Source organism: Neophocaena asiaeorientalis, unplaced genomic scaffold, assembly GCF_003031525.2.
Source record: "Neophocaena asiaeorientalis asiaeorientalis breed wild unplaced genomic scaffold, Neophocaena_asiaeorientalis_V1.1 scaffold242, whole genome shotgun sequence".
NCBI classification, from domain to species: domain Eukaryota; kingdom Metazoa; phylum Chordata; class Mammalia; order Artiodactyla; family Phocoenidae; genus Neophocaena; species Neophocaena asiaeorientalis.
Window position 1 is genome coordinate 6,904,329 of NW_020172451.1, and position 27,435 is coordinate 6,931,763.

The 27,435-nt window shown below is 40.4% G+C and overlaps 1 protein-coding gene and 1 non-coding gene across 3 annotated transcripts; one reads left to right on the forward strand and one right to left on the reverse strand.

Annotated features, from left to right (window-relative positions):
* WBP2NL (WBP2 N-terminal like) lies at positions 1-26,925 on the reverse strand. Of its 2 annotated transcripts, none has more exons than XM_024737436.1 (6): positions 26,864-26,925; positions 14,681-14,789; positions 14,286-14,427; positions 14,029-14,121; positions 9,218-9,328; positions 1-586 (listed from the first exon to the last, which is right to left on the reverse strand). In XM_024737436.1, the coding sequence occupies exons 1-6, from the start codon at positions 26,923-26,925 to the stop codon at positions 228-230; spliced, it is 876 nt and encodes a 291-aa protein (XP_024593204.1). In that variant the 3' UTR covers positions 1-227. The 2 variants fall into 2 exon arrangements, with proteins under 2 accessions (XP_024593204.1, XP_024593203.1); XM_024737435.1 differs by having other exon boundaries at positions 1-595.
* TRNAW-CCA (transfer RNA tryptophan (anticodon CCA)) lies at positions 6,986-7,058 on the forward strand. The gene has a single exon. It is a non-coding gene; the product is annotated as a tRNA-Trp (tRNA).
* Positions 26,926-27,435: the final 510 nt, after the last annotated feature.

The following is a 27,435-nucleotide window of genomic DNA, read 5'->3' on the forward strand; positions in this document are numbered from 1 at the left end:
TTGGAGAATTAGCTCAACAATTCTACTCCTCCTTTAGCCCATCTAATCAAGAGTTGACTCTGCCTCTAAAATCTAGGCATGGAAGTAAAGCTTCATCTTCCCTCTAAGGTTGCCTTTCCAAAGGGTGTGACAGCTATCTGAGACAGGCCTTTAACCACATACCTGAGTCATCCTTATTATTGTGACTTCAGTTTTAGGGTGCCCTTTGCTTGGTGAGTCTTCAATGTTTACTTATTAGAAGGTGGTAAATGAGACTGAGAAGATGAGGTAGATGGAAGAGAAGCCTCCAGCTGGGCTGCCACAGATTTGTGAGAGGCAGCTCTATTTCCAGCAGGTGGAGCTTCATATGCTGGAGGTGGGGCTTCATTTCCAGCAGGTGGGGCTCCATACCCTGCAGGCAGGGCTTCATATGTCACTGGTGGGGTTCCATATCCCGCAGGTGGGGCTCCATATCCCCCACGCGGGGCTTCGTATCCCACAGGTGGGGCTACGTATCCCCCAAGCACAGCTCCATATCCTGCAGGTGATGCTCCATATCCTGGTGGTGGGGCTCTGTATCCTGGTGGTGGGGGTCTGTAGACGACAACTGGGTATGCTGAGAAGGAAAAATATCAGTTAGTCATTTTTTAGAGTAGACAAGGAATAAGTAAGAAGGAGGTAGAAGATAAAAAATAATACTGGGGCTTCCCTGGTGGCGCAGTGGTTAAGAATCCACCTGTGGGCTTCCCTGGTGGTGCAGTGGTTGAGAGTACGAAGAGTAGTCCCTGCTCGCTGCAACTAGAGAAAAGCCCTTGCGTGGCAATGAAGACCCAATGCAGCCAAAAATAAATAAATAATTAAAATTAAAAATAATAATAATAATAATACTGAAGCAAACTGACACAGGAAGAGAATTCAGGCAGAACAATGCAGAAGCCATATTCTTCAGCCATCACCAGCTGAAGGCTTTATCATTTCTTGTTGTGGAAGAATTCAAATCAACATGAAAACAACCCTATAGTTATATTTCTACATTACTTATAGTTGTACCCAGATACACACTTAATAAAGTTTGTTTTGATGATAAAAAAGTAATAAATGCTCAATGAGGAATATGTATTTGAGAAATAGAGAAGAGATAAAAATTTAAAAGTCATCAATAATTCCATAATCAAACACAAAAACTTAATATTTTGGTGCATTTATTGGTATGATCTCTGTTAATCTTTTTTATACGATCGTGATTATAACAACCATACAATTTTTTAAAAATCTGGGTCTTTTTACTTGACATTATGAGAAAGTTCTTTATATTATTAATGTATTTCATAAATTAAAAGCTGGACTATATTTTATCATGCTGATAAGTGCTACTTATGATAAGTGCTCCCTGGTTGTTGGAGAGCATGTTGCTTCCAAATTTCCAATTAATATTATAATAAACATGAGTTTTATTTATTTCCTTGGCTACATTCCCTAAGTGATTTAACTGTATCAGTGTGAATGGACAACTGTCAAGTTACTTTTCCATAATCCATATTTATGTTTAAGCTATGTAGAAAACACATTAAAAGAACTGTCTTAAAGATGCTCAAAGAACTAAAGGAAAATGTGGAGAAAGTCAAGAAAATTATACATGAACAAAATAGAAATATCAATAAAGAGATAGAAAACCTAACAAGAAAAGAAACAAACAAAAAATTCTGGAGTTGAAAAGTACAATAACTGAAATGAAAAATTCACTAGAGGAATTTACATTCAGATTTGAATAGGCAAAAGAAAGAATCGGTAAACATAACTACAGGACAATAAAAATTGTTGATACTGAGGAACAGAAAGAGAAAGACTGAAGAAAAGTGATCAGAGCCCAAGGGACCAGTGGGACACTACCAAGCAGACCAACATACACATTGTGGAAGTTCCAGAAAAAGAAGAGAGAGAGAAAGATGTAGAGAAAATATTTGAAGAAATAATGGCTGAAGACTTCCCAAATCTGATGAAAGACATGAATATAAACATCAAAGAAGCTCAGTAAACTCCAAGTAAGATGAACTCAAAGAGATCCACACTGAGACACACTATAGTCAAACTTTCAAAAGCCAAAGATAAAGAGAGAATCTTGACAGCAGCAAGAGAGAAGTGAATAATCACATACAAGAGATCCTCAATAAGAAAGTCAGCAGATTTCTCACCAGAAACGTTGGAGGCTAGAAATAAACTGTCCAACAAGAATCCTATATCTGGCCAAACTCCTGTGAGAGTGAGAAAGAAATTAAGATGTTTCCAGATAAACAAAAGCTGAGGGAGTTCATTACTACTAGACTTGCCCTGCAAGAAATGCTTAAGGGAGTCCTACAAGGTGAAATGAAAGGACACTAGACAGTAATCTGAAACCATATGAAGAAATAAAGATTTCAATAAAGGTAAATCATTGAGCAATTATAAAAGCTAATATTATTATAACAATGGTTTGTAATTCCATTTTTGTTCTCTACATAACTAAAGAGACTAATGCATTTAAAAGAATTATTAGGTTATGTTTTGGGGGGCACAATGTATAAAGATGAATTTTGTGACATCAACTGAAAGGGGTGAAGACAGAGGGGCTGTAAAGGTACAGAGTATTTGTATGTTACTGAAGTTAAGACAGTAAAAATTCAAATTAGTGTTATAACTTTAGGATGCTAGATGTAACCCCCATGGTAGCCACACACACACACACACACACACACACACACACACACACACAAACACACAGAACAGCTATGAAATATAAACAAAAGGAAATGAGAGTAGTGGGAGTCAAGATGGCCATGTGGGAAGACATGGAGTTAGTGTCTCCCCACAACTAGGGCACCTGCCAGCCTCTGGTGGGGGACTCTGATGCCTAAGGAGACAGGAGGAACCCCAAAGTGAACCAGTTGGTCATAGGGGGACTGAGGGGGGAGGAGAAGTGGAGGCCAGACAGGATCAGCGCCCCTGAGGCTGGGGAGATCAGGAGAAGCATGTGGGAGGGACTCTCTGGGAAGAGCAGGAGAGGAGTGGAGGGTGATTGCCTGGCCCACTCAGGCCGGGGAGCCTGCTGAGCTCCCAGACCGGTACCCACCCCATCCAGGCCGCATGGGTCCTGGGGGCATAGAAGGGAGGTCAGAGAGATCAGGAGTCAAAATCAACTAAACACAAAAGAAGACAGTAATGCAGGAAATGAGGGTCAAAAAAGCTATAACGCATATAGAAACCAAATAGTGAAATGACAGAAGTAAGGCCCCCATCATCAGTAATTACTTTAAATGTAAGTGGATTAAATTCCCCAATCAAAAGACAGAGATTGGTAGAATGAATAAAAACTCATGATTCAACTGCATGCTGTGTGTATAAGAGACTTATTCTAGATACAAAGACATAAATAAATTGAAAGTAAAAGGTTGGAAAAAGATATTCCACGTAAATAGTAATCAAAAGAGAGCAAAAGTGGCTATACTAATATCTGACTAAACAGACTTTACATCAAAAAGATTACGAGATAAAGAAGGAAATTACATATTAATAAAATGTTTAGTACAGCAAAAGGATATAACAATTATAAACATTTACACACCTAATGACAGACCATCACATATATGAAGCAAAAACTGACAGAATTGAAGGAAGAAATAGACAGTACTACAATAATAGTTGTAGACTTCAATATCCTTCACTCACAATGATGGCTAGAACAACCAGACAGAAGATAAATAAGGAAATAGAGGACATAAAAAATACAACAAACCAACTGGATCTAACAGACAAATATATGACACTCTACCCAACAACATTCCTCTCAAGTATACATGGTACATTTTTAAGAATAGAACATATATTAGGCAACAAAGAAAGTCTGGATAGATTTTAAAAGATAGATGTCATACAAAGTAGCTTCTCTGACCACAAAGGGATGAATTTACAAATCAACAACAGAAGTAAAACTGGAAAAATTACAAATTTGTGGAAATTAAACACCGCACTCTTAAACCACAAATGGATCAAAGAAGAACTCACAAGGGAGGTTATAAAATACTTAGAGATGAATGAAAATGAAAACACAACATGCCGGGACTTCCCTGGTGGTCCAGTGGCTAAGATTTGGTGCTCCCAATGCAGGGGACCCGGGTTTGATCCCTGGTCAGGGAATTAGATCCCACATGCCACAACTAAGAGTTTGCATGCCACAACTAAAAGATCCCCCATGCCACAACCAAGACCCGCTGAAGCCAAATAAATAAATAAATTTTTTGAGCTTTTTTTTGTTTTTAATTATTTTTTTTTTTTTTAAATTTTTATTTTTTGCAGTACGTGGGCCTCTCACTGTTGTGGCCTCTCCTATTGCGGAGCACAGGCTCCGGACGCGCAGGCCCAGCGGCCATGGCTCACAGGCCCAGCTGCTCCATGGCATGTGGGATCTTCTCGGACTGGGGCACAAACCCGCATCCCCTGCATCGGCAGGCGGACTCTCAACCACTGCACCACCAGGGAAGCCCCTAATTTATTTTTTCATACAGCAGGTTCTTATTAGTTATCTATTTTATACATATTTGTGCATATATGTCAATCCCAATCTCCCAATTCATCCCACCACCACCCCACATAATAAATAAATATTTAAAACAAACAAAAAACACCATATACCAAAGCTCAAAGGATGCAGCAAAAGCAACACTAAGGGGGAAATTTATAGCTAAAAACAAAAACAAAAAAGATCCTAAGTCAACAACCTAACCTAAAAACTTAAAGAACTAAGAAAAGAAGAACAAACTAAATCCAAAGCTAGCAGAAGGAAGGAAATAATAACAATTAGAACATAGATAAATGAAGAAGAGAATAGAAAAACAATAGAGAAAATCAGTGCAGCCAAAAGCTGGTTCTTTGAAAAGATCAACAAAATTGAGAAACCTTTAGCTAGGCTGACCAAGAAAAAAAGAGAAGATTCAAATTATTAAAATTAGAAATGGAAGTGGGTACATTACTACTGATTCTACAGAGATAAGAAGGATTATAATACGCTACTATGAACAACTGTATGTTAGCTAATTGGATAGCCTAGAAGAAATGGATAAATTCCTAGAAGCCTAAAACCGATAACACTAAATCATGAAGGAATAGAAAATCTGTATAGACCTAGTAAGGAGACTGAATCAATAATTTTAAAAATCTCCCAACAAAGAAAACACCTGGACCTGATTGTTTCACTGCTGAATTCTACTAAACACATAAAGAACTAATACCAATCCTTCTCAAACTTTTCCAAAAAATTGAAGATGAGGGAACACTTCCTAACTCATTTTATTACCTATTGTGAATAATGCTTCCATGAAAATGGTGTACAAATGTCTCTTAGACCCTGCTTTCTATTCTTTTGGTATATACCCAGAAGTGGAATTGCTGGGTCATTAAAAATGTTTTTAGGAACCTCCATACTATTTTTCACGTGGCTGTCCCATTTTATATTCCCACCAAAGTACATAAGCATTCCAATTTCTCCACATACTTGCCAACATTTGTTGTTTACTGTTTTTTTTTTTTTTGATAGCAGCCATCCTAATGGGCAAGAAATGAAAACTTATGTTCTCACAAAAACCTGTACCAAAACCTGCAACCAACCCAGATATACTTGAGCTGCTGAATGGTTAAACAAACTGTTGTACATCTATACCATGAACTATTACTCAACAAAAAGAAGGAACAAATTATTGATACATGCAACAACCTGGGTGAATCTTGAGGAATAATGCTGAGTGAAAAAAGTCTATGCCAAAAGCTTACATACTACATGATCCCATTTATATAACAATCTTGAAATGTCAAAATTATAGAAATGGAGAACAGATTAGTGGTTGCCATGCGTTAAAGAGGAGGGGGAGGAAGGGAAGTAGGTGTAGCTATAAAAAGACAAACAGAAGTGATCCTTGTGGTAATGTAAATGTTCTGCATTTTTATTGTATCCATGTCAATACCCTGGTTGTGATATTATACTGTAGTTCTGCAAAATGTTACCAGTGGGAGAAACTAGGTAAAAGGTATAAAGAATATCTCAGTATTATTTCCAAAAACGTATGGGAATCTACAATTATCTCAAAATAAAAAGTTTAATTAAAAAACCATAATTATAGCAATAAACAATCCAAAAAGGAAATTAAGAAAACAATTACATTTACGATAGCATCCAAAAGAATAAAATACCTAGGAATAAATGTAACCAAGGAGGTAAAAGACTTGTGCTTTGGGACTTCTCTGGTGGTGCATTGAGAAGACTCCACGCTCCCAATGCAGGAGGCCCAGCTTCGATCCCTGGTCAGGGAACTAGATCCCACATGCGTACCGCAACTAAGAGTTCGCATGCCACAACTAAGGATCCTGCATGCTGCAACTAACACCCAGCGTGACCAAATAAATAAATAAATATTTTTAAAAAAAGACTTGTGCATTGAAAACTACAAAACATTACTGAGATAAATTAAAGAAGATCTACATAAATAAAAAGAGTTCCTATGTTCATGGGTTAGAAGACAATATTAAATTAAGATAGCAATTCCCCCAAAACTGATCTACAAATTAAATGCAATCCCTATCAAAATTCTAATGGTCTTTTTGCAGAAATGTAAAAGTTGATTCTCAAATTCATATGGAGCTATAAGGGACCATGGATGGCCAAAACAATATTGAAAAAGAAATACAAAATAGGAGGACTCACACTTCCCTATTTTGAAACTTACTACAAAGTTACAGTAATCAAAACAATGTGGTACTGGCATAGGATAGACTCATATACCAATGGGAATAGAACTGAGAGCCCAGAAATAAACCTAAACATCTATTACCAATTGATTTTCAACAAGGGTGCCAAGACCACCCAGTGGGGAAAGAATAGTGTCTTCAACAAATGATTCCTGGACAACTGGATAAGCACATGCAAAAGAACAGAGCTGGACCCTAACCTTACTCCATATACAAAAATTAACTCATAGAGACTTCCCTGGTGGTCCAGTGGTTAAGATTCCATGCTCCCAATGCAGGGGGCCCAGGTTCGATCCCTGGTCAGGGAACTAGATCCTGCATGCCGCAACTAAAAGATCTTGCATGCCGCAATGAAGATCTTGCATGCAGCAACAAAGATCCCATGTGCCACAACTAAGACCCGGTGCAGCCAAATAAATAAATATTCTTTAAAATTAAAAAAAAATAACTCATAATGAATCAATAACTGAAATATAAGAGCCAAAATTATAAAACTCTTAGATGAAAACATAGGGGTAGATCTTCATGACATTGGACTTGGCAATGGATTCTTAATTTCATACCAAAAGCACAAGTAACAAGAGAAAAAAATAGATAAATTCATCAAAAATTAAAACTTTTGTGCATCAAAGGATATTCTTAAGAATGTAAAAGATGACCTACAGAATGGGCAACATATTTGCAAGTCCCATATCTGATAAGGATATCCAGAATATATAAAGAACTCTTACAACTCCAACAATGAAAAGACAAACTACCCAAGTTAAAAATGGGCAAGGACTGGAATAGATATATCTCCAAAGAAGATATGCAAATGGCCAAGAAGCACATGAAAAGATGTTCAATATCATTTATCATCAAGGAAATGCAAATTAAAATTATAATGAGATATCTCCTCACAATCACTAGGATGGCTTTAATATAAACAACAAGCAAAAAAAAGTTAAGTAACAAGCATTGGCAAGGATGTGGAGAAATAGGAACTTGTACATTGCTGGTGAGAATACAAAACAGTGCAGTTGCTGTGGAAAATAGTTTGGTGGTTCCTCAAAAAAGTTAAACATTAAATTACCATATGACCCAATAATTCCAAATGTAGGTATTTACCCAAGAGAAATGAAAACTTATGTCCACCTGGAAACCTATATACAAATGTTTATAGGAGCTATTATTCATAATAACCAACAGGTGGAAACAAGCCAAATGTTCATCAGTGGATGAATGGATAACAAACTATGATACATGCAATGGAATATTAGTCAGTCACAAAAAATGAATAAAGTACTGATAATGCTACAGCTTGGATGAACCTTGAAAATATTATGCTAAGTGAGATAAGCCAAACACAAAGGTCACATGTTGCTTGACTCCTTTTATGTGATATACACAGAATAGGCAAAGCAGATTAGAGGAAACCAAGAGATGTGGAGAGGGGACAATGGGGAATGATTACTTAGTGGGTATGGAGTATTCTTATGGAGTGATGAAAAAGTTTTGTTTTGATTTTTTGGCCTCGCCACGCAGCATGCGGGATCTTAGTTCCCCGACCAGGGATCAAACCTGCGTCCCCTGCAGTGGAAGCGTGGTCTTAACCACTGGACCGCCAGGGAAGTCCTGAAAAACTTTTGAAACTAGAGAGAGCTGGCGGTTGTACAACATTGTGAATACGCTAAATACCACTGAACTGTACATTTAAAAATGGTTAATTGTACGTTATGTGAATTTCAACTCAAAAACACTTTTATAAAACTTTAGCAACACTTACTTTTAGATCTTGAATATTAGATTTTAGTAACCCTTAAAAACTAAGGTAACTATTAAGACTATAGATAACTATCCTTCAGCTGTATACAAAACTAAATAAGCCGATGGACATGTACATCATGCTCCAAGAAGAACCCAAGAGACAGCCTGCATTTGGGGGTCTGCTGGTAACCTGTTAGGAGACTTTTTGTGGTCCACCAACAGACTGTGGACCATAGTTGAGAATCACTGATCTATGTCTCCTGGGAACATGACTCAGCAGCTACGGACAGGCACGACGGTTAAAGGAAAGTGTACAGGGCATAAAGCCGAGGACTGGAGTCCTCAGTGAGGTTGAAGGGCATGGCACAAGCAGGATGGCTATGCTTGTGTGAAAGGGGAAGGGGGAAGTTGGCAAGAGCACATGTTTCTGCTCAGGCTGTAAGCAGGAAGTGGCTGTTCCCACTGATGGGAGTTGCCCAGGTATGCTCCATATTTGTACATTATAGTTAAAAGTAAACCTGAAATGGAAGCCTGGTCATTTACTGACTTGCCACTGAGTTTTAGTCTGGAAATGAAGTCATGGACTCAACCATTTTCCAGCCCCCCAAACCTCTGCTGCTTCTTCTGCAGCCGGATTGGAGGCAAGGTAGCAGTGGATAGATCTTTGAGCCCCTGGCATACCTTTCCACCTCCCAGGAAGAAACTCCATGCCATATCTTACCTGGACAAGGCGTCTGTTGGGTGCACATCATGCCCCCTGGCGCAGTAATTACATAGAGTCCTGAAGTGCCGAACCAGTAATTTACACTTCTAAGTGGAATTCCTCTGGCAGCTGAGAAGACAAGTTTGGCAAAATAGGGACTCTTTAATTCTTTTAAGTCAGATGTACAGCAGCTAGCAACCAAATAATTAACAGAGTATTAACCATCACCTTACATGTGTGTCCAACAGTGTCCCCAGGATACAAGATTAAAAATATACATTGCCCTTGTCCTCAACTGTATGCTTCTTGAAGGCAGTGATTGTGTATATTTGCCTGTGCTTATTGAAGGCCTAGCATAACACCTACCATGATACGTATTCAGAAAAAATTTCCAAGTGAGAATTCTATCAAGTTGGCAAGTCCATTAAAGGCCAATGTAATGGCAGTACTAAAGAAAGCACTTCTGTTTGTCTCCCTCTGCCTCTCTCTTAAAAGGACACTTTTGATGGTATTTGGGGTCCAGTTGAATAATCCAGAGTAATCCCCTCATATCAAGATCCTTAATTATACCTGAGAAGGCTTTTTTTTTTTTTTTTTTTTTTTACAAACAAGGTAACATTCACAGATTCTGAGGATTAGGACACAGATTATATCTTTGGGAGCCATTATCAGCCTGCCACACTAATTTCTGGCCTATGGCATATGACCAGAAGTAATGTACACCGCTTCCAGGCCTGACCCATGAAAACTTCCCAGGTGAGATCTTTACTCTCTTCCCCTCTCTGCTCGCTACCCAAAGAGGTCTTGGAAGCCATGTGTTAACGATGGCAGAGACTCTATTACCCTGGGTCCCTGAAGGGCTATGTGGAACAGAGCCCCCTTTCACCCCTGCTGATTGGCCTTTATATAAGCAGTAATATCCATTATCTTAAGCCATTGATAATTTGGGGTTTATCTGTTTCAATAGCTAGCATTATCTTAACTAATTCACTCTGAATCTAAAGTTGTCATCCTTCCCTGTTACCCTCCCTTTCAATATTCTATTAGTATCCCCTTTCAGAATAAGTCATTATTTTATTCACTTACATGTTTGCTTATTTCTTATATGACTCTCACTAGACCATAAGTTTAACAAAAGCAGGGACTATGTACTTATGTCTCGTTCACTGTTGTGTTCCCAATTGTCGCTCCTAGTGTTTGGCACACAATAGGTACTCAATACATGTTTGCTAAAAACTTAAATCGAAGAGCCCTGACAAAGCAACTCTGCTGAGGGGAAAGGAATCTTTCCTGGTCATATAATCAGTTCATGATGCATGATGGGTGTTTAATTAATTCCAAAGGCCTCAAGGAAGCCCATTCACAAGACCTGACTCTTGCCAGGGGAGTAGGCATAGGCTTCCACACCTAAACCATGACATAATCAGACCCAGAGCAGTTTCAGACATTGGGCCAAGTTCATATAAGTTGCCTAAATCCTTTCCAAGTGGATGTGCAATGGCTGAGACACTGACCTACCTTTGCAGGCCAAGAAGCAGAACTTAATGAGAGCACAAAGAGAATCCCCTGAAGTTGCCTGACCCTTATCTCATAATCCTAAAAATAAGCCCCCTCAGTACTGTGAGGCCAAAAATAAGAGTGAATTCAAGACCCAGAATGCAATTGTCCCGAGTTCCCCAGACATCTGTAGCAAAGGGGAACTGGATTTCCAAGTGTCCCCTGACCCGGATTCTACATAGCTACACTCCCTCCGTCTGTAGGACACTCTGTTATCCAATGTCAAGCTTCCAGATGCTGTCTGCTCTCTGGACCATGAAGAGCTGCCAGCTGTGTACAGCTTGTGAACTCCTTGGCCTTTATATATTTGCACTGTATTTTTAACAGTAACTGCAACAAATTTTCTTACTCCTCAATTTTCTCTAACATGGTTCTTCATCATCCCTCTTCTCCAGCAGTTCACTGAAATCTCTTTTTTTTTTTTTTTTTTTTTTTTGCGGTACGCGGGCCTCTCACTGTTGTGGCCTCTCCCGTTGCGGAGCACAGGCTCCGGACGCGCAGGCTCAGCGGCCATGGCTCACGGGCCCAGCCGCTCCGCGGCATGTGGGATCTTCCCGGACCGGGGCACGAACCCGTGTCCCCTGCATCGACAGGCGGACTCTCAACCACTGCGCCACCAGGGAAGCCCTCACTGAAATCTCTTGATAATTCTGCCAAACACCTCAAATTTCCTCCTGCAATGCACATTTTTCAGTCTTCACTTTACCAAACATCTCTCCAGCAGCTGACAGATGACTACCCAGTAATGCTTGAACCTTTCTCCTCCCTTGACTTCCAGGATAATGAACTCACTTGATTCTTCTCTCACCTCTCAATCAGCCCCTTCTCAATCTCCATTGAAGGTCACCCCTCCCTACCTATCCTTTAAATGTTGAGGACCCTTGGCATACCATCCGTAATTCCCTGAATGAGCCCATCATTCACATGGCTTCCGAGATGACCGACGTGCTGAGGATTTCCAAATCAGTGTCTCGCTACAGTGCACCTTTGGAGCTCCAAGCTGCATGTCTACTGCCTCTAGCAGCTTGTGTACCTCACACTTAATATGGTGCAGGGGTTAAGAGTGTAGGCTCAAAACGACACAACATCTTTCATACAGTATTCCTGCCAAAATACATGACCTGAATATAATCATGAGGAAACAGACAAACACAAATTAAGGGATATTCTACGAAACAATAAGGCTGTATTCTTTTTAAAATGTCAGGGTCATGAAAGACAAAAAGAAAGGCTGAGCGCAGACTAAAGGAGACCAAAGAAATAGGACAACTGAATTCAATATGTGATCTGGGATTAGATCCTGGATTGGAAAAAAAAATGCTATTAGAATTAGGAATAGTGATGGTCAATCATTTGAATTTGAATAATCAATAGTATTGTTTCAATGTTAAATTTTCTGATTTGATAAGCACACTGAGGTTAGATGAGAGAATGCCCTTGTTCTTAGGAGATACACACTCAAATATTTAGAAATGAAGGAAATGATCTTTGTGACTTACTCCCAAATAGTTCAAACAAAAGCAGGAAAAAAAAAAAAAGAATAACATAAAGCAAACGTGGGGACTTCTCTGCTGGTGCAGTGGTTAAGAATCCGCCTGCCAACGCAGGGGACACGGGTTCGAGCCCTGGTCTGGGAAGATCCCACATGCCGCGGAGCAACTAAGCCCACGCGCCACAACTGAGCCCGCGTGCCTAGAGCCCGTGTTCTGCAACAAGAGAAGCCACCGCAATGAGAAGCCCGTGCACCACAATGAAGTGTAGCCCCCACTCACCGCAACTAGAGAAAGCCTGCGTGTAGCATCAAAGACCCAACACAGCCAAAAATAAATAAATAAATAAATTTATTATTTTTAAAAAAGCAAATGTGGGAAAATGTTAATAATGGGTTAATCTAGATGAAAGTCCATGTGAGTTCATTGTAATATTCTTAAAACTTTCTATAGATCTTATTTTTTTTCAAAATGAAAAGTTTAAAGAGAGAGAGTATGTTTAAGGTTCAAATTCCAGCTCCACCACTTGCTAACTGCATAGCCTTGAGAAATTATATAACCATCACTGACTCAGTTTCCCTAGCTATACATTGGGGATAATGATAGAACCTACATCATAAGTTTTTGTGAGGATTAAATAAATTAACACATGTAAAGGCCTTGGAACACTGCCTAGTATATGATAAGCATTCAATAAATGTTAGTTAGTATTAATTACTATGTCTAAAGTTGAACTCAATTCCTCTCCAATTTAGACTATCGCTTATACTCATTTTTTTTTTTTTTTTGGCCACGTGGCTAGCGGGATCTTAGCTCCCTGACTAGGGATGGAACCCGGGCCAATCCCCAACCACTGAAAGCATCGAGTCCTAACCACTGGACCGCCAGGGAATTCCCTAGACTATCTCTTATACACTTGACTATGGTCTATAGCATCATGATCCAGTCAGTCTTCTAAGGTAGAAAATTCACTACATTCGTCTGTGTGTCCCCAGAACTTTGCCCATGCCTCTATTACAGCACATGCCATAAGAAAGGATAATATATTTGCATATGTCTATCTCTACTGGACTGTGTTTGTCTCAACTAGACTGGAGTTGGGGATGGAGAAGGCAAGGGAGAAAGGGGAAGAGCATTCCAGACAGAGCAAATAGCACGAAGGCTCAGAGATGGGAGAGCAAGGCACAAAGAAACCCAGTTGGATTGGAGTACAAAAGGGGAGAGAATGAGGGATATAAAGTGAGGCTAGATTGAATTAAAATATAACATAAAAAGATTATTTGTATCCTCTGGTACATCCATTAGATCAGTGCTGCAGGGCTTGATGGTACCTCTTCCCATGCTTTCGTCCCATGGAAGATGGGAATTAAACCTAAGAGAAGCAAAGGCAAAGTCAGAAAGGAGAGAAGACAAAAAGCCATGCCAGAGGAAGAAGAGCCAAGGCCACGCTACCGAAAACAAGACTACTCAGTGATACATGAGACCGGCACTTAAATGGACAAAAGACTATCAGGTATAATTAGCTGTTCAGGTGTCTGACGGTAAGCTCCCATTAGACTGCAAACTCCTTCAGGACAGGGAGGGACTAAATCTTGTGTTCCTAGCACGTAGTATGTTACTTGGCACATAGTCAGTAGGCTCAGGAAATGCCCGCTGAATACATGTGCAAATATCAACCGCCTGACCACAGAGGCCAGAAGTCTTCACTAGCTAACAGTCTTACTTCAATTACACAGGCCCCCAAACCCCAAAGCGCTTGATAATTTTATAAGCATCGCTCACCAGCAGAGGCAGCTTTCATCATCAGCTGGGCAAATTCAATGGCACCTCCTTTTCTGAAGGATAATTTAAAAATAGCCTGTCCTTCCCAGCCACCTGGAGGAAGAAATGGCACACACTCACTAAGAGGCTGGCATGCTGTAACAGGACTGCCACAAACACTAAGAGAAGCACTACCCAATGAAGCAGGGGCCAAGTCTGAATCTTAAACCTTCTGGAAGCTTTCGAGAAAAAATGCACTTCTGAGGGGGGACACTTACCATCCGGAGCTGCCTGAATGGTTCCTTTAATGTAGTTGGGGGCAAAGATTGGTTGTTGAATGGTGCAATTACTCATCAGACCAAATGGCATCATAAAAGAAAGCATGGGGTCATTGACTAAGTGTGAAGCCACGAAGATCACCTAAGAGAGAAAAGAAACTTTGGAAGGGGAATGCAATTTATCCATGGATTGACACATATAAGAGCAATTCTGAAGTTAAGGCTGCTTTGGCATTCTGGCCTGAGAAGCATGACCAATTTTCTTCCGTCACACTTCAACATGGAAAATCTCAAAGGAGAAACGGTTTAAAATGCTTTGAAAGTCAATGTTTAACCTCTCTCCATTTTAAGGAAAAATGTGGAGTTAATCAGATCAAAGTAGAAGTAGAAATTACCCGGTATGAAGTGAGAAACAATGTTCCTCTTTTTGTACCATTAAAGAGATCATATCCCACTGGTTGCTGTAGGAAGGAGAGATCCACATCCTGACTCTGCTTCAAGACACTGCAGAAAAGACAGGGCAGACAGCACACAATTTAGAATCTATATAAAATTATACAAACAGAGCTAGTAGCATAGTTTCTAGCCTGGAGGGAGATTTTAATAAAAGTTACTTGCTGCTGCTACTGCTACTACTATTTTATTAAAATAGAAAGGAATTTAAATGATCTTATTCTCTGACAATTCACACTTGTTCGTCTTCTTTATCCTTGGGTTCTTTTTTAAAAAAAGAATTAGTTCCCCCACTCTTTTATTAATTAATTAATTAATTAATTATTTTTGGCTGCGTTGGGTCTTAGCTGTGGCACTCGTTATCTTTCATTGTGGCTCACAGGCTCTTCACTGCGGCACGAGGGCTCTCTAGTTGAGGCTCATGGACTTAGTTGCCCCACAGCATGTGGGATCTTAGTTCCCCAACCAGGGATCGAACCCACCTTCAACTTCATTGGAAGGTGGATTCTTTACCACTGGATCACCAGGGAAGTCCCATTGGGTTCTTCTTTCTTATCAAACCTAATTCTATTCTTAATGTATATTCATTAATTCTCCTACTTCTTGTGCAGTTGGTATAAAGCACTCTGTTAACGGAAATGTTTCTTGGACTCTGGTAAAGAATGTTAGGCACACGCAGAGTGCTCCCGAACCCTCTGACATGTTCCCTCTGTCTGTCATGTTCTCCCTGCACTCCTAACCTGAAAAACTTGGGCTCATCCTATTCTTACTCATAGGATCCTACTGGGTTTCTTCCCTTTCTTAGCAATTTATATATATAAATTATAAATATATAAGTGGGGGCTACTAAATATTGAAAGAATGAGTGAATGAAAACATGAATATAGGTAATAGTGCAAGAAATATACATCACATAAATGGAACACAAATATCATGGCAGTTTGGTGGAAGGAGAGAGTAGCTCTTGGTTGAAGTAATTAGGAATGACTTTACAGAAAGGTTGACATTTGAACTGATTCTTTTTATTTATTTATTTTTTTTTAGGCCATGCCGTGCAGCATGCAGGATCTTAGCTTCCCAACCAGGGATCCCCTGCATTGGGAGTGCAGAGTCTTAACCACTGGACCACCAGGGAAGTCCCATTGAGCCAATTCTTAAGAGATGAATAGTGTTTCAGTAGGCAGAAGTGAGGGTAGGGGAAAATCCTGATGGGGAGCAAACAGCATTAATGGAGGTATGCAGTGGAAAGAAAACTGCCTACTTGGGAGCAGCCTACCTGTGTGGAGTCATCAAAACAGCATGGAAGTGAGACTGGGAGGAATAGTGAGAGAAAGCCGGAATCATGCTGGGACTGGAGCTTAGAGACATCATTCAATAGGCAAGGCAGAACTGTGACTTGCAGCTGCCTCAGCAGGGAAGTCACATGATCAAGGAAGTGGTGGTATGTCAGAGGGATCCATTTAAGAGTTCCTAAAAATGTTCCGATATGAGGTAATAAGAACTGGAACTAGGATGGTGGTGTATGGATAAAAAGGGCTTTTTAAGAGACTGTGAAAAAATAGGATGTCAGCAAAAATGGTGGAATAAGGAACTCTAAATGTCAGCCTAGAACTCTAGAAACTAATCAAAAGTTTATAGCAACTAGGGGAATGTTTAATCAAGAAAAAAATAGTTGAATGTCAATAAGGGAGCTTTGTGCACTTTAACTTACCCTAGTACTATCCTCCACTCCCCAGTTTGGCAACAGCCTTGACAACAACCACCCATATTCTCAGTATAGGTGCCCACCCCTGGGGGGAGGAGAACAGACCTTATTGTGGTTGTCTGTTTTGACCTGTCCAGTGGCTTCCTGGAGGACTAGCTCTAAGGGCATGTGCCTAACTCAGAACTCTCTTAGGACTTAGGCAGCTACCTAGGGCACATTTGTCAAAAACATTTCAAGGCAAATGTGTTAGAGCTGCTATCTGGGGCAAAGAATGACATTTTGGGCTAACAATAAAAAAACTGAAAAGTGAGGAAGGAAAGACTGGGAAATGAGATACTTTGAGGAATAAAGGCTTTGAAAACCTCTGACATGTTCATGGGAATCTAGAAAGCACCACACATACATTTTCAGGGCTGAGTTCATGCTCAGAAGAAACCTGAGAAGGCCCCAAAACTGTTACCTCTGGTTGACAGTGAGGCTCTGCTCAAGCAGGCAGTGAAAGCTAAGACAGAGTTTTAAACTGCCTAGCTGAGTGATAAAGACAGGCTCCAACACACACACACAAACACACACACACACAGGCCATCTGCAAAGGCTGGGATTTTGTTGTTGTTGTTCCAAACATACAAGTAAACTGTCAAATCACTAGCTAGCCTCTAAATTAACATAAAAGAGGCCACACATGTCATTAGCCACACATAACAAAGAATATAGACTTTACAAAATTAGTTCAGGGGGCTTCCCTTGTGGTGCAGTGGTTGAGAGTCCGCCTGCCGATGCAGGGGACACGGGTTCGTGCCCCAGTCCGGGAAGATCCCACATGCCGTGGAGCAGCTGGGCCTGTGAGCCATGGCCGCTGAGCCTGCGCATCCGGAGCCTGTGCTCCGCAACGGGAGAGGCTACAACAGTGAGAGGCCCGCATACCGCAAAAAAAAAAAAAAAAATTAGTTCAGAAAAATCATTAAACAATAACTACAACATGCAACAACACCCTGTGGAAGAGGGAGAGTCTGATTTCCAGAGTTGCCACATTATAATTTTTAAAAATGTCCAGTTTTCAACAAAAGAAAAACATGAGGCATGCAAAGAAACAAGAAAGTATGGGACTTCCCTAGTGGTGCAGTGGTTAAGAATCTGCCTGCCAATGCAGGGGACATGGGTTCAAGCCCTGGTCCAGGAAGATCCCACATGCCACAGAGCAACTAAGCCCGTGCGCCACAACTACTGAGCAGGCACTCTAGAGCCCACGAGGCACAACTACTGAAGCCCGTGAGCCACAACTACTGAAGCCCATGTGCCTAGAGCCCGTGCTCCGCAACAAGAGAAGCCACTACAATGAGAAGCCTGCACACTGCAACGAAGAGTAGTCCCTGCTCACCTCAACTAGAGAAAGCCGGCACGCAGCAATGAAGACCCAATGCAGCCATAAATAAATAAATAAATAAATTTATTTTAAAAAATTAATTGAAACTGCCCCTTAGGAAGCCAAGAAATTAGATCCACTAGACAAAGACTCTAAATAAACTATTTAAAATATATTCAAAAAGTTAAAAGAAAAAATGACTTAATAACTTAAGGAAAAGGATGAAAACAATGTCTCATCATGTAGAGAATACAAAAATAAAAAGACAGAAATTATAAAAAGGAACCAAACAGAAATTCTGGAGTTGAAGACTATAATAACTGATATAAAAAGTTCAGTAGTGGGGGACTTAATGGCATATTTCAGCAGGCAGAAGAATCAGTGAACTTGAAGATAGGTCAATTGAGATGAATAGTTACTACCTGAGTAACAGAAAGAAAAAAGAATGAAGAAAAAGGAACAGAGTCTAACAGACCTGTGGAACACAATCAAACATATCAACATATGTATTATGCGACTGGCAGAAGGAGAGGAGAGGAAAAAAGGGGGAATAAAGAATTTTTGAACAAATGATGTCCACAATTTTCCCAAATTTAATGAAATACATGAATCTACACAAACAAACTCCAAGTAGGATAAACTCAAAGAGATCCACACTGAGACACAATCAAACTGTTGAAAGCCAAATACAGAGAATCTTGAAAGCAGCAAGAGAAGAAAATTATCATGCACAAGGAATCCTCAATAGGACAAACAGCTAACTTCTCACCAGAAAATATGGAGGTAATGGGATGAAATATTCAAAGTGCTAAAAGGAAAAAAAAATTGTCAACCAAGAATTCTAAATCTGGCCAAACTATCCTTCAAAAATTAAGGAAAAATTAAAACATTACCAAGTGAACAAAAACTGACAGAGTTTATCACTACTAGATCTGAACTATAAGAAATGTTAAAGGAAGTCCTTCTGCCTGAAATAAAAAGACACTGGACAGTAAATGAAATCAACACAAAGAAATAAAGAACACTGGGAAAGATAATTACATAGGTAAATTAAAAATCAATATTAATGAATTTTGGGTTTGTTCATTTCATTTCATCCTATATGATTTAAAACACAATTGCATAAAACAATAATTATAAATATATAATGATGAGCACACAATGTATAAAGATGTAATTTGTGACAATCACAATATAAGAGGGCAGAGCTGTGTAGGAGTAAAGTTTTTGCATATAATTCAAACTAAGTTGGTATTAATTTGAACTAGACTGTTATAAATTAAGATGTTAAACATAATCTGTGGGGCAACCACAAAGAAGATAACTAAAATACATGCAGCAAAGGAAATGAAGAGAGATAAAGATGGTACACTAAGAAATATCTGTTAAACACAAAACATTCATGGAGGAACTGAGGAACAAAAATGATATAAGAAATATAGAAAACAAATAGCAAAAGAGCAGAAGTTAAATTCTTCCTTATCAATAATTACATTAAATTAAATGGATTAAAGTCTCCAATTAAAAGGCACAGAATGGTAGAATATTTTTTTTAAACATATTACTGCTATAGTCTGTCTACAGAAACTCACTTGAGATCTAAAGACACAAATAGGTTGAAAGTAAAAGGATGGAAAAAGATACTCCATGAAACAGTAACCGAAAGAGAGCTGAAGTGGCTATACTAATATCAGAAAAACATAGACTTTTTTATCTCTTGTAAAAATAAAATACAGTGTGTGTGAAAACAAATTATTACAAGACAAAGAGGAATCTTCTATAATAATAAAAGGGTTAATCATCAAAAAGATACAACAATGATAAGCATGGATACATCTAACAAAATTCAACTAGACCTAACATATAAGGACACTCCCCCCACAAAGGTAGAATACACATTCTTCTCAAGTGCACATGGAACAGTCTCTAGGATAGACCATATGTTGGGCCACAAAACAAGTCTCACGAAATTTATGAAGACTGCAATCATACAAAATATCTTTTACGACTACAGTGGAATGAAATTAGAACACAATAACTGAAGGATATCTGACAAAGTAACAAATATATGGAAATTAAACATCACATTCTTCTTTTTTTTTTTTTTTTGCGGTATGCGGGCCTCTCACTGTTGTGGCCTCTCCCGTTGCGGAGCACAGGCTCCGGACGCGCAGGCTCAGCAGCCATGGCTCACGGGCCCAGCCACTCCGTGGCATGTGGGATCTTCCCGGACCAGGGCACGAATCCGCGTCCCCTGCATCGGCAGGTGGACTCTCAACCACTGAGCCACCAGGGAAGCCCTAAACATCACATTCTTAAACAACCAATGGGTCAAAGAAGAAATCATAAGTGAAATTAGAAAATACTTCGATCTAAATGAAAGCAAAAGCATACATACCAAAATTATTTAGATGCAGCAAAAGCAGTGCTTAAGAGTGAAATTTATAGCTTTTAATGCCTACATTTTTTTTTAATGCCTACATTTTTTAAAAGAGAGATTTCAAATTAATAATCTAACTTTCCACCTAAGGGAACTAGAAAAACAAAAGCAAATGAAACCCAAAGCTAGCAGTAGGGAGAAAATAATAAAGATTACAATGCAGATAAATGAAATAAAGAATAGAAAAATAAAATCAATGAAACCAAAGTTATTTCATTGTGAAGATCAACAAAATGTACCAATCTTTAGCTAAACTGACCAAGGAAAAAAGAAAATTCAAATTACTAAAACTATGGATGAAAGTGGGGATGTTGGGCTTCCCTGGTAGCACAGTGGTTAAGAATCCCCCTGCCAGGGCTTCCCTGGTGGCGCAGTGGTTGAGAGTCCGCCTGCCGATGCAGGGGACACGGGTTTGTGCCCCGGTCCGGGAAGATCCTGCATGCCGCGGAGCAGCTGGGCCCGTGGGCCATGGCCACTGGGCCTGCGCGTCCGGAGCCTGTGCTCCACAACGGGAGAGGCCACAACAGTGAGAGGCCCGTGTATCGCAAAAGCAGAGCAACTAAGCCTGTGTGCCACAACTACTGAGCCTGCAAGCCACACTACTGAAGCCCACTTGCCTAGACCCCGTGCTCTTCCACAAGAGAAGCCACTGCAATGAGAAGGCTGTGCACCTCAACAAAGAGCAGCCCCCGCTCACTGCAACTAGAGAAAGCCTGCGTGCAGCAACAAAGACCCAATAGAGCCAAAAATAAATAAATAACATTTTAAAAAAAGCAAGAAAGTGGGGATGTTATCACAGACCTTACAGAGATTTAAAATAAGATTATAAGAGAATATATGAACAATTGTATGGCAACAAATTAGATAACATAGATAAAATGGGTAAATTCCTAGAAAAAACTACTGAAATTGACTAAAGGAAGAAAATTGGAATAGACCTATAACAGGTAGAGACTGAATCAGTAGTCAAAAAACTTCCAATAAGAAAAAACAGAAAAATACTCATGTAAAAAATCCTCAAAAAAAAGTACTAGTAAACTGAATATAACAACACATTAAGAGGATTATACACCATGACCAACTGGGATTATCCCTGGAATGCAAAGATAGTTTAAGATATGAAAGTCAATCAATAAAATAAAAATAGAACTACCTTATGATCCAGCAATCCCACTTCTGGGTATATATCCAAAGGAAATGAAAATAGGATAGCAAACAAGTATCTGTACTCCCATGTTCACTGAAGCATTACTCATAATAGCCAAGATATGGAAACCATGTAAGTGTCCATCAATGAATGAATAGATAAAGAAGATGTGAGATAGATAGATATATATGGACAGAGAGAGAGAGAGAGAGAGAGAGAGAGAGAGAGAGAGAGAGAGCCACACAGAGAAAGACAATACTGCATGGAATCACTTATATGTGGAATCTTTAAAAAGTCAAACTCAAAGAAACAGAGAAGTAGGGTGTTGCCAGAGGCAAGGGGCCAGGGTGGGGGCTGTGGAGAGAATAGGGACAGGTTAGGAAAAGGATCAAACTTAATATAAATTTTTTTAAAAACAGAGATTTTTTTTAAGAAAATCAATCAATGTAATATACCACAGTGACACAATGAAGTACAAAAAACCACATGATCATCTCAACTGATGCAGAAAAAGCATTTGGCAAAATTTTACACTCTTTCATGATAAACACACTCAACAAACTAGGAATCATAGGAAACTACCCCAAAATAATAAAAGCCATTTATGAAAAACCCACAGCTAACATCACACTCAATGGTGAGAGATGAAAGCATTTCTTCTAAGATCTGGAAAAAGGTAAGGATGCCCACTCTCACCACTTCTATGGTAAAATGATCTCCAACAAGGGTGCTATGACCACTCAATGGGGAAAGAACAGTCTCTTCAACAAATGATGTTGGAAAAACTAGATATCCACATGCAAAAGAATGAAGTTGGACCTTTAACTTACACCATCTTAAAAATTCAACTCAAAATGGATTAAAGAACCAAACGTAAGCTCTAACACTACAAAACTTCTGGAAGAAAACATAGGTGAAAATTTTCATGACACTGGACTTGGCAACAATTTCTTGCATATGACACCAAAAGCACAGGCAACAAAAGCAAAAGTAGACAAATGGGACTATATCAGACTTGAAAACTTTTGTGCATCAAAGGACACAATCAACAGAGTGAAATGTCAACCTATAGAATGGGGGAAAGTATTTGCAAACCATAAGAGGTTAATATCCAGAATATGTAAAGAACTCCTACAACTCAACAACACCAAAAAAACCCAAACCGATTTAAAAATGGACAAAGGACTTAAATAAACATTTCTCCAAAGATGATATATAAATGGCTAAAAAATATGAAAAGATGTTCAACATTATTAATCACCAGAGGAATGCAAATCAAAACCATGAATGAGATATCACCTCACACCTATTAGGATGGCTACTATTGAAAAAAGAAAAGTGTTGCCTAGGATGTCGATAAATTGGAACTCTTGTGCACTCTTGGTGGGATTGTAAAATGGTGCGACAACTATGGAACGGTATGGAGTCTCCTCAAAAATTAAAAATAGAACTACTCCATAACCTAGCAACCCCACTTCTGGGTATATATCGAAAAGAATTGAAAGCAGGGTCTCAAAGAGATATTTGCACACTCACGTTCATAGCAGCACTATTCATAACAGCCAAGAGGTGGAAGCAACATAAAAGTCTATCAATGAATGAATGGAGAAACAAAATGTGTTATATGAGTAAAATGGAATATTATTCAGTCTTAAAAAGGAAGGAAATCTTGTCACATGTTACAACATGGGTGAATCTTGAAGACATTATGCTAAGTGAAATAACCCAGACAAAGACAAATACTATATGATCTCACCTACATGTGGACTCTATAAAAAAAATTCAAATTCACAGAAGCAGAGAGTAGAACAGTGGTTATTGGGGGCTGATGGTATGGGGGAAATGGGGAGATGTTAAGCAAGGTTACAAAATTTACAGTTAAGTAGAATGAATAAGTCTAGAGATCGAATATATAGGCATGAAGACTATATTGTACTTAATAATACTATATTGAACACTGGAAATACTCTAAGAGAGTAAAAAAATGATCATTATGTGAGATGACACGTTAATTAACTTGACTGTAGGAATCATTTCACTATGTATATTACATCAAATTACCATGTTGTATACTTAAATATATACAATTTTTATGTTTTTAGTGGCTAAGATGGTAAATTTTGTTATGTGCTTTTTTCCACACAAAAAATGAACAACTTTGGGATTTCCCCGGTGGCGCAGTGGTTAAGAATCTGCCTGCCAATGCAGGGGACATGAGTTCGATCCCTGGTCCAAGAACATCCCACATGCTGTGGAGCAACTAAGCCCATGGGCCACAACTACTGAGCCCACGTGCCACGACTACTGAAGCCCGCACACATAGAGCCCGTGCTCTGCAACAAGAGAAGCCACCGCAATGAGAAGGCTGAACACTGCAACGAAGAGTAGCCCCTGCTCGCCACAACCAGAGAAAGCCCACGAGCAGAAACAAAGACCCAACACAGCCAAAAATAAATAAATAAATACATAAATAAATATATTTATTAAAAAAATGAACAACTCAGCAAAAAAATGGAGAACATTTATGAACCAAGAAAATTTACCAAATACATATAGTCAATAACCATAAGACAAAAATAATTTCACTAGCAATTAAGCTTTAAAAAAAGATATCAGTATTCAGATTCCATGACCAGACTGGCAGAGCTATCAAAGATTAACACAGGGTGTTGGCATTGGGCACTCAAAGTATTAAAAGGAATGTAATTTGATATAATTCTGTAGGGTAATTTTGCAATAAATATATTTCTGTGTATAAATATATTAAATATAAAATATTTTTAATATTTTGACAAGATCTTTCATATTAAAAATATTTTTTAAAATATTTTTTTAAAAGTCTGTGTCCTCTGATCCCACAATTCCACTTTCAGGAATATATCTGAAAGAAAGATTCTGACAGGTGGGCAAAGATAAATCTTTAAAAAGTTCACTGCAGCAATGTTTATAGCAATGACAAATTAAAATCAGACTATCTGGGACTTCCCTGGTGGCGCACTGGTTAAGAATCCGCCTGCCAATGCAGGGGACACAGGTTCCAGCCCTGGTCTAGAAGATCCCACATGCTGTGGAACAACCAAGCCCATGCACCACGACTACTGAACCTGCATTCTACAGCCTGCGAGCCACAACTACTGAGCCTGCGTGCCACAACTACTGAAGCCCGCATGCCTAGAGCCCATGCTCCGCAATAAGAGAAACCACCGCAATGAGAAGCCTGCGCACTGCAACGAAGAGTAGCCCCCACTCGCCGCAACTAGAGAAAGCCTGTGCGCAGCAACGAAGACCCAACACAGACCAAAAAAAAAGAAAGAATATATCCTCCTTTTTAAAAAAAAAAAAATCAGACTATCCCAGATATGGGCTGGAGCAAATATGTATGCATACTGCAGTACAAGACATTGAAAATAATGATGTAGGTACCGACACTGGAAAGCATCCCCAATACATTGGTAAATGAGAAAAACAAGTTACAAAGCAGTCTGACAGGGGAAGGTGTGTATATTTCCACAGGGGAAAGTACAGAAGGATACATACCAAAATGTAAAAAGCACTGGATGTAGGAATTTGGGGTAATTTAAAATTTTCCCCAATTTTTCTACATGGTTTTACCTGCACACATTTTTGAATATGGATTTAAAAAAAAACAAAACTCAATGTCTTCCCTTTTTACCAGTAGAGTCTGGCCCACACATTTATGACTTTTCAGCTGGGATCAGAAAAAAATCTCCACACAACACAGCCAAGCTGTGATGAATTTCTCAACTGTGTATTGTGAATAGTCCAGAGAAGTCAAAATATAACCAATCTTCTCCCTCTCAAGCTATTTCTTTAAAGTGGTTTTTATCCAGGAAGCCAGAGCACCTACAGAGACTTCTTTGCTGAGAAGAAAGAAGAGAAGCAGTCCTTTTCCTTTTAGAGGGGCAGCCAGAATAGAGAAGTGAATGCATAGTACCCAAGTTCAGAGCTCTCCCACATGCACTGGCCATGTGATTTTAAGCAAATTACTTCTCTTTCAGTTTTCCCACCTGTGAAACGAGGAAACTAGTACTGATCCTTATTGCAGATAGAGCAGTTATAACTATAAGGCCCTTGCACAGTGCTCGGCTATGGTTAACCATTCAAGAGCACACAAGGGACCCCACAAAGGTAATCAAAGGACCATAAAAATAAATAAATAAATAAATAAATAAAAAAGGACCATAAAATCAGTATATGTTACAATTTTTTAAAACCATGCGTCATTCCCTGCCTCCAGCACACAAACAGAAAAGCAGACAGACAAACTCGTAGCCTGAATGAGAAGACACCCGAACACCAGATTAGAAGTGGCTTCAAGGCACAGAGCCACAGGCACACAGGTCAGCGTTCTCTAGGCCAGTGTGCACGCGGTCAGAATGGTGGGCAGCCATCTCCTACTACAAAACTGAACAAACAGCAGCGGTCCTTCAGGAGCAAGGGAGAACCTACCGCCTTGACGGCGCGTATAAATCTGTCAAGAAAATATTCTGGGGAAGGAAGCATAGAAAAAAGATCTGGACATCAGCGTTTGGTACTGACTTAAATGGTCTTCCTGACAGATGCATTCAAAGCGACCTAGGTGTGCTCTGCCTCACCTGAGCACAGCCCTGGGTTTCAGAGTCTCACTGGTAGGCGAGCGCAAAGGAAAACGAGGGCAAAGCGGAGCAGAGAGGAGCACCTTTAAGAAGTGCCGGGGAGCTGGAGCAGGCCTCTGGAAAAATGGGGGCGGGGGATGAAGGAGGGGAGTGGGGCAGAGTCGAGGTGTTAGGTGGGGAGGTGAAAATGGGCAGCTCCGGGCTGAGCCTGACAGAGGCGAGAGGAGAGGGGCGAGCGGTGGTCACCGCTAGCACCACACAGAGCGATCGGTGCAAACCCCAAGGCCGCCATGGGAGGGAGGCAAGAGAGCGTCATTCTTCCTAGACGCGTCTTCTTCCTGTCCTGATCTTTAGAAAAAAGTAAGACCAGTCATCTCCTTGGTTGGGGCGAAGACGAGAGAGGGCTTTTCGAAGTTCTGAGAGTGAGGAGAGGCCCCTGACAGTTCGGGATCCTTCCAGAAAGATTCCAAGGACACTCATGCCTCTTCTACCTCCCAGAAGCCTGGCACCTTGTTCCCGTCACTCTACAAAGGTAGCGCACTAACAGCAGCCGCAAGCGACCCGGAGGGTCGGTGCGACTCCCCACTCCCACCACTGCACTTCCACCTTTCTTCTGAGGCAGCACGCGCCTCGCTCCCTGAGCACGCGCCCTTCACACGTGCAACGGCCCCCGCTGCCGCCTTCACATTCCGAACACCCGTGAGGCAGCAAGCGCCCTAGCGTCGGGGCGGAGCCACGCCCGCTGCGCACGCGGGAAAGGCGGGAAAGTCTGATGCGCTGAGAGTTTGCGAGCCCCCAGTTCCCCGTGCATCTGCTGCCTCCTCTGACAGCTCCGCAGGCTTCCTTTCACGCACCTTTCGCCGAAGGGGATGAGGGCCCCGCGACGGTTCTCGGTGTGGCTCTGGTTCACTGCCATCCTGCCCCAGGGCCGCTCCTGCCGCCCCTCAGATGGGAAGGGGCGGGGCCTGCGCCAAGCTGTTGGGTGGGGCTCTGAAGGGGAGGGCGGAGATTATGGCGTAAGGGACTGAAGCGGCTGGTCACGTGAGGGGCCTTGGTCAGAGGACCAGGCGGAGTCAAGGTCGAGACAGCCCTGATGGGGAAGGGGGAGGGTCCAGGGAGTTGACTCCACCCCCGGAGCGCAGAGGAGTGAGTGATGAGTGGCCTCCTCGACAGCGATTCGCCGTCTTGGCCCCTAAGTGGCTGCCCCGCTGCCCACGGGTATGAACTTGAATTGGTCCTGTTGGGAATCAAAATTAAAAGTGGAATTTTCCTACGCCCTCCCTGGCCTGAGTCAGGAAACTGTTGCCCTTTGGAGAAAGGGTCCAGAACGATTCCTCACTTCTCCTAAGGCGAGCAGAACTTTCTTCCACCAAAGAAAGCCTGGGATCAGAGCCGATTTCTTGTGAGGCAGCATCCAGGAAAGGGT

Excerpts from the sequence above, each read along its gene's own strand:
- WBP2NL (XM_024737435.1), bottom strand. The coding sequence starts at position 26,925 with ATGGCAGTGAACCAGAGCCACACCGAGAACCGTCGCGGGGCCCTCATC. Across the intron at positions 9,329-14,028 it reads GATGAAAGCTGCCTCTGCTG|CTGCCAGAGGAATTCCACTT; the intron begins GTGAGCGATGCT and ends TTGTCTTCTCAG. Across the intron at positions 596-9,217 it reads CCAACAGACGCCTTGTCCAG|CATACCCAGTTGTCGTCTAC; the intron begins GTAAGATATGGC and ends TTTCCTTCTCAG.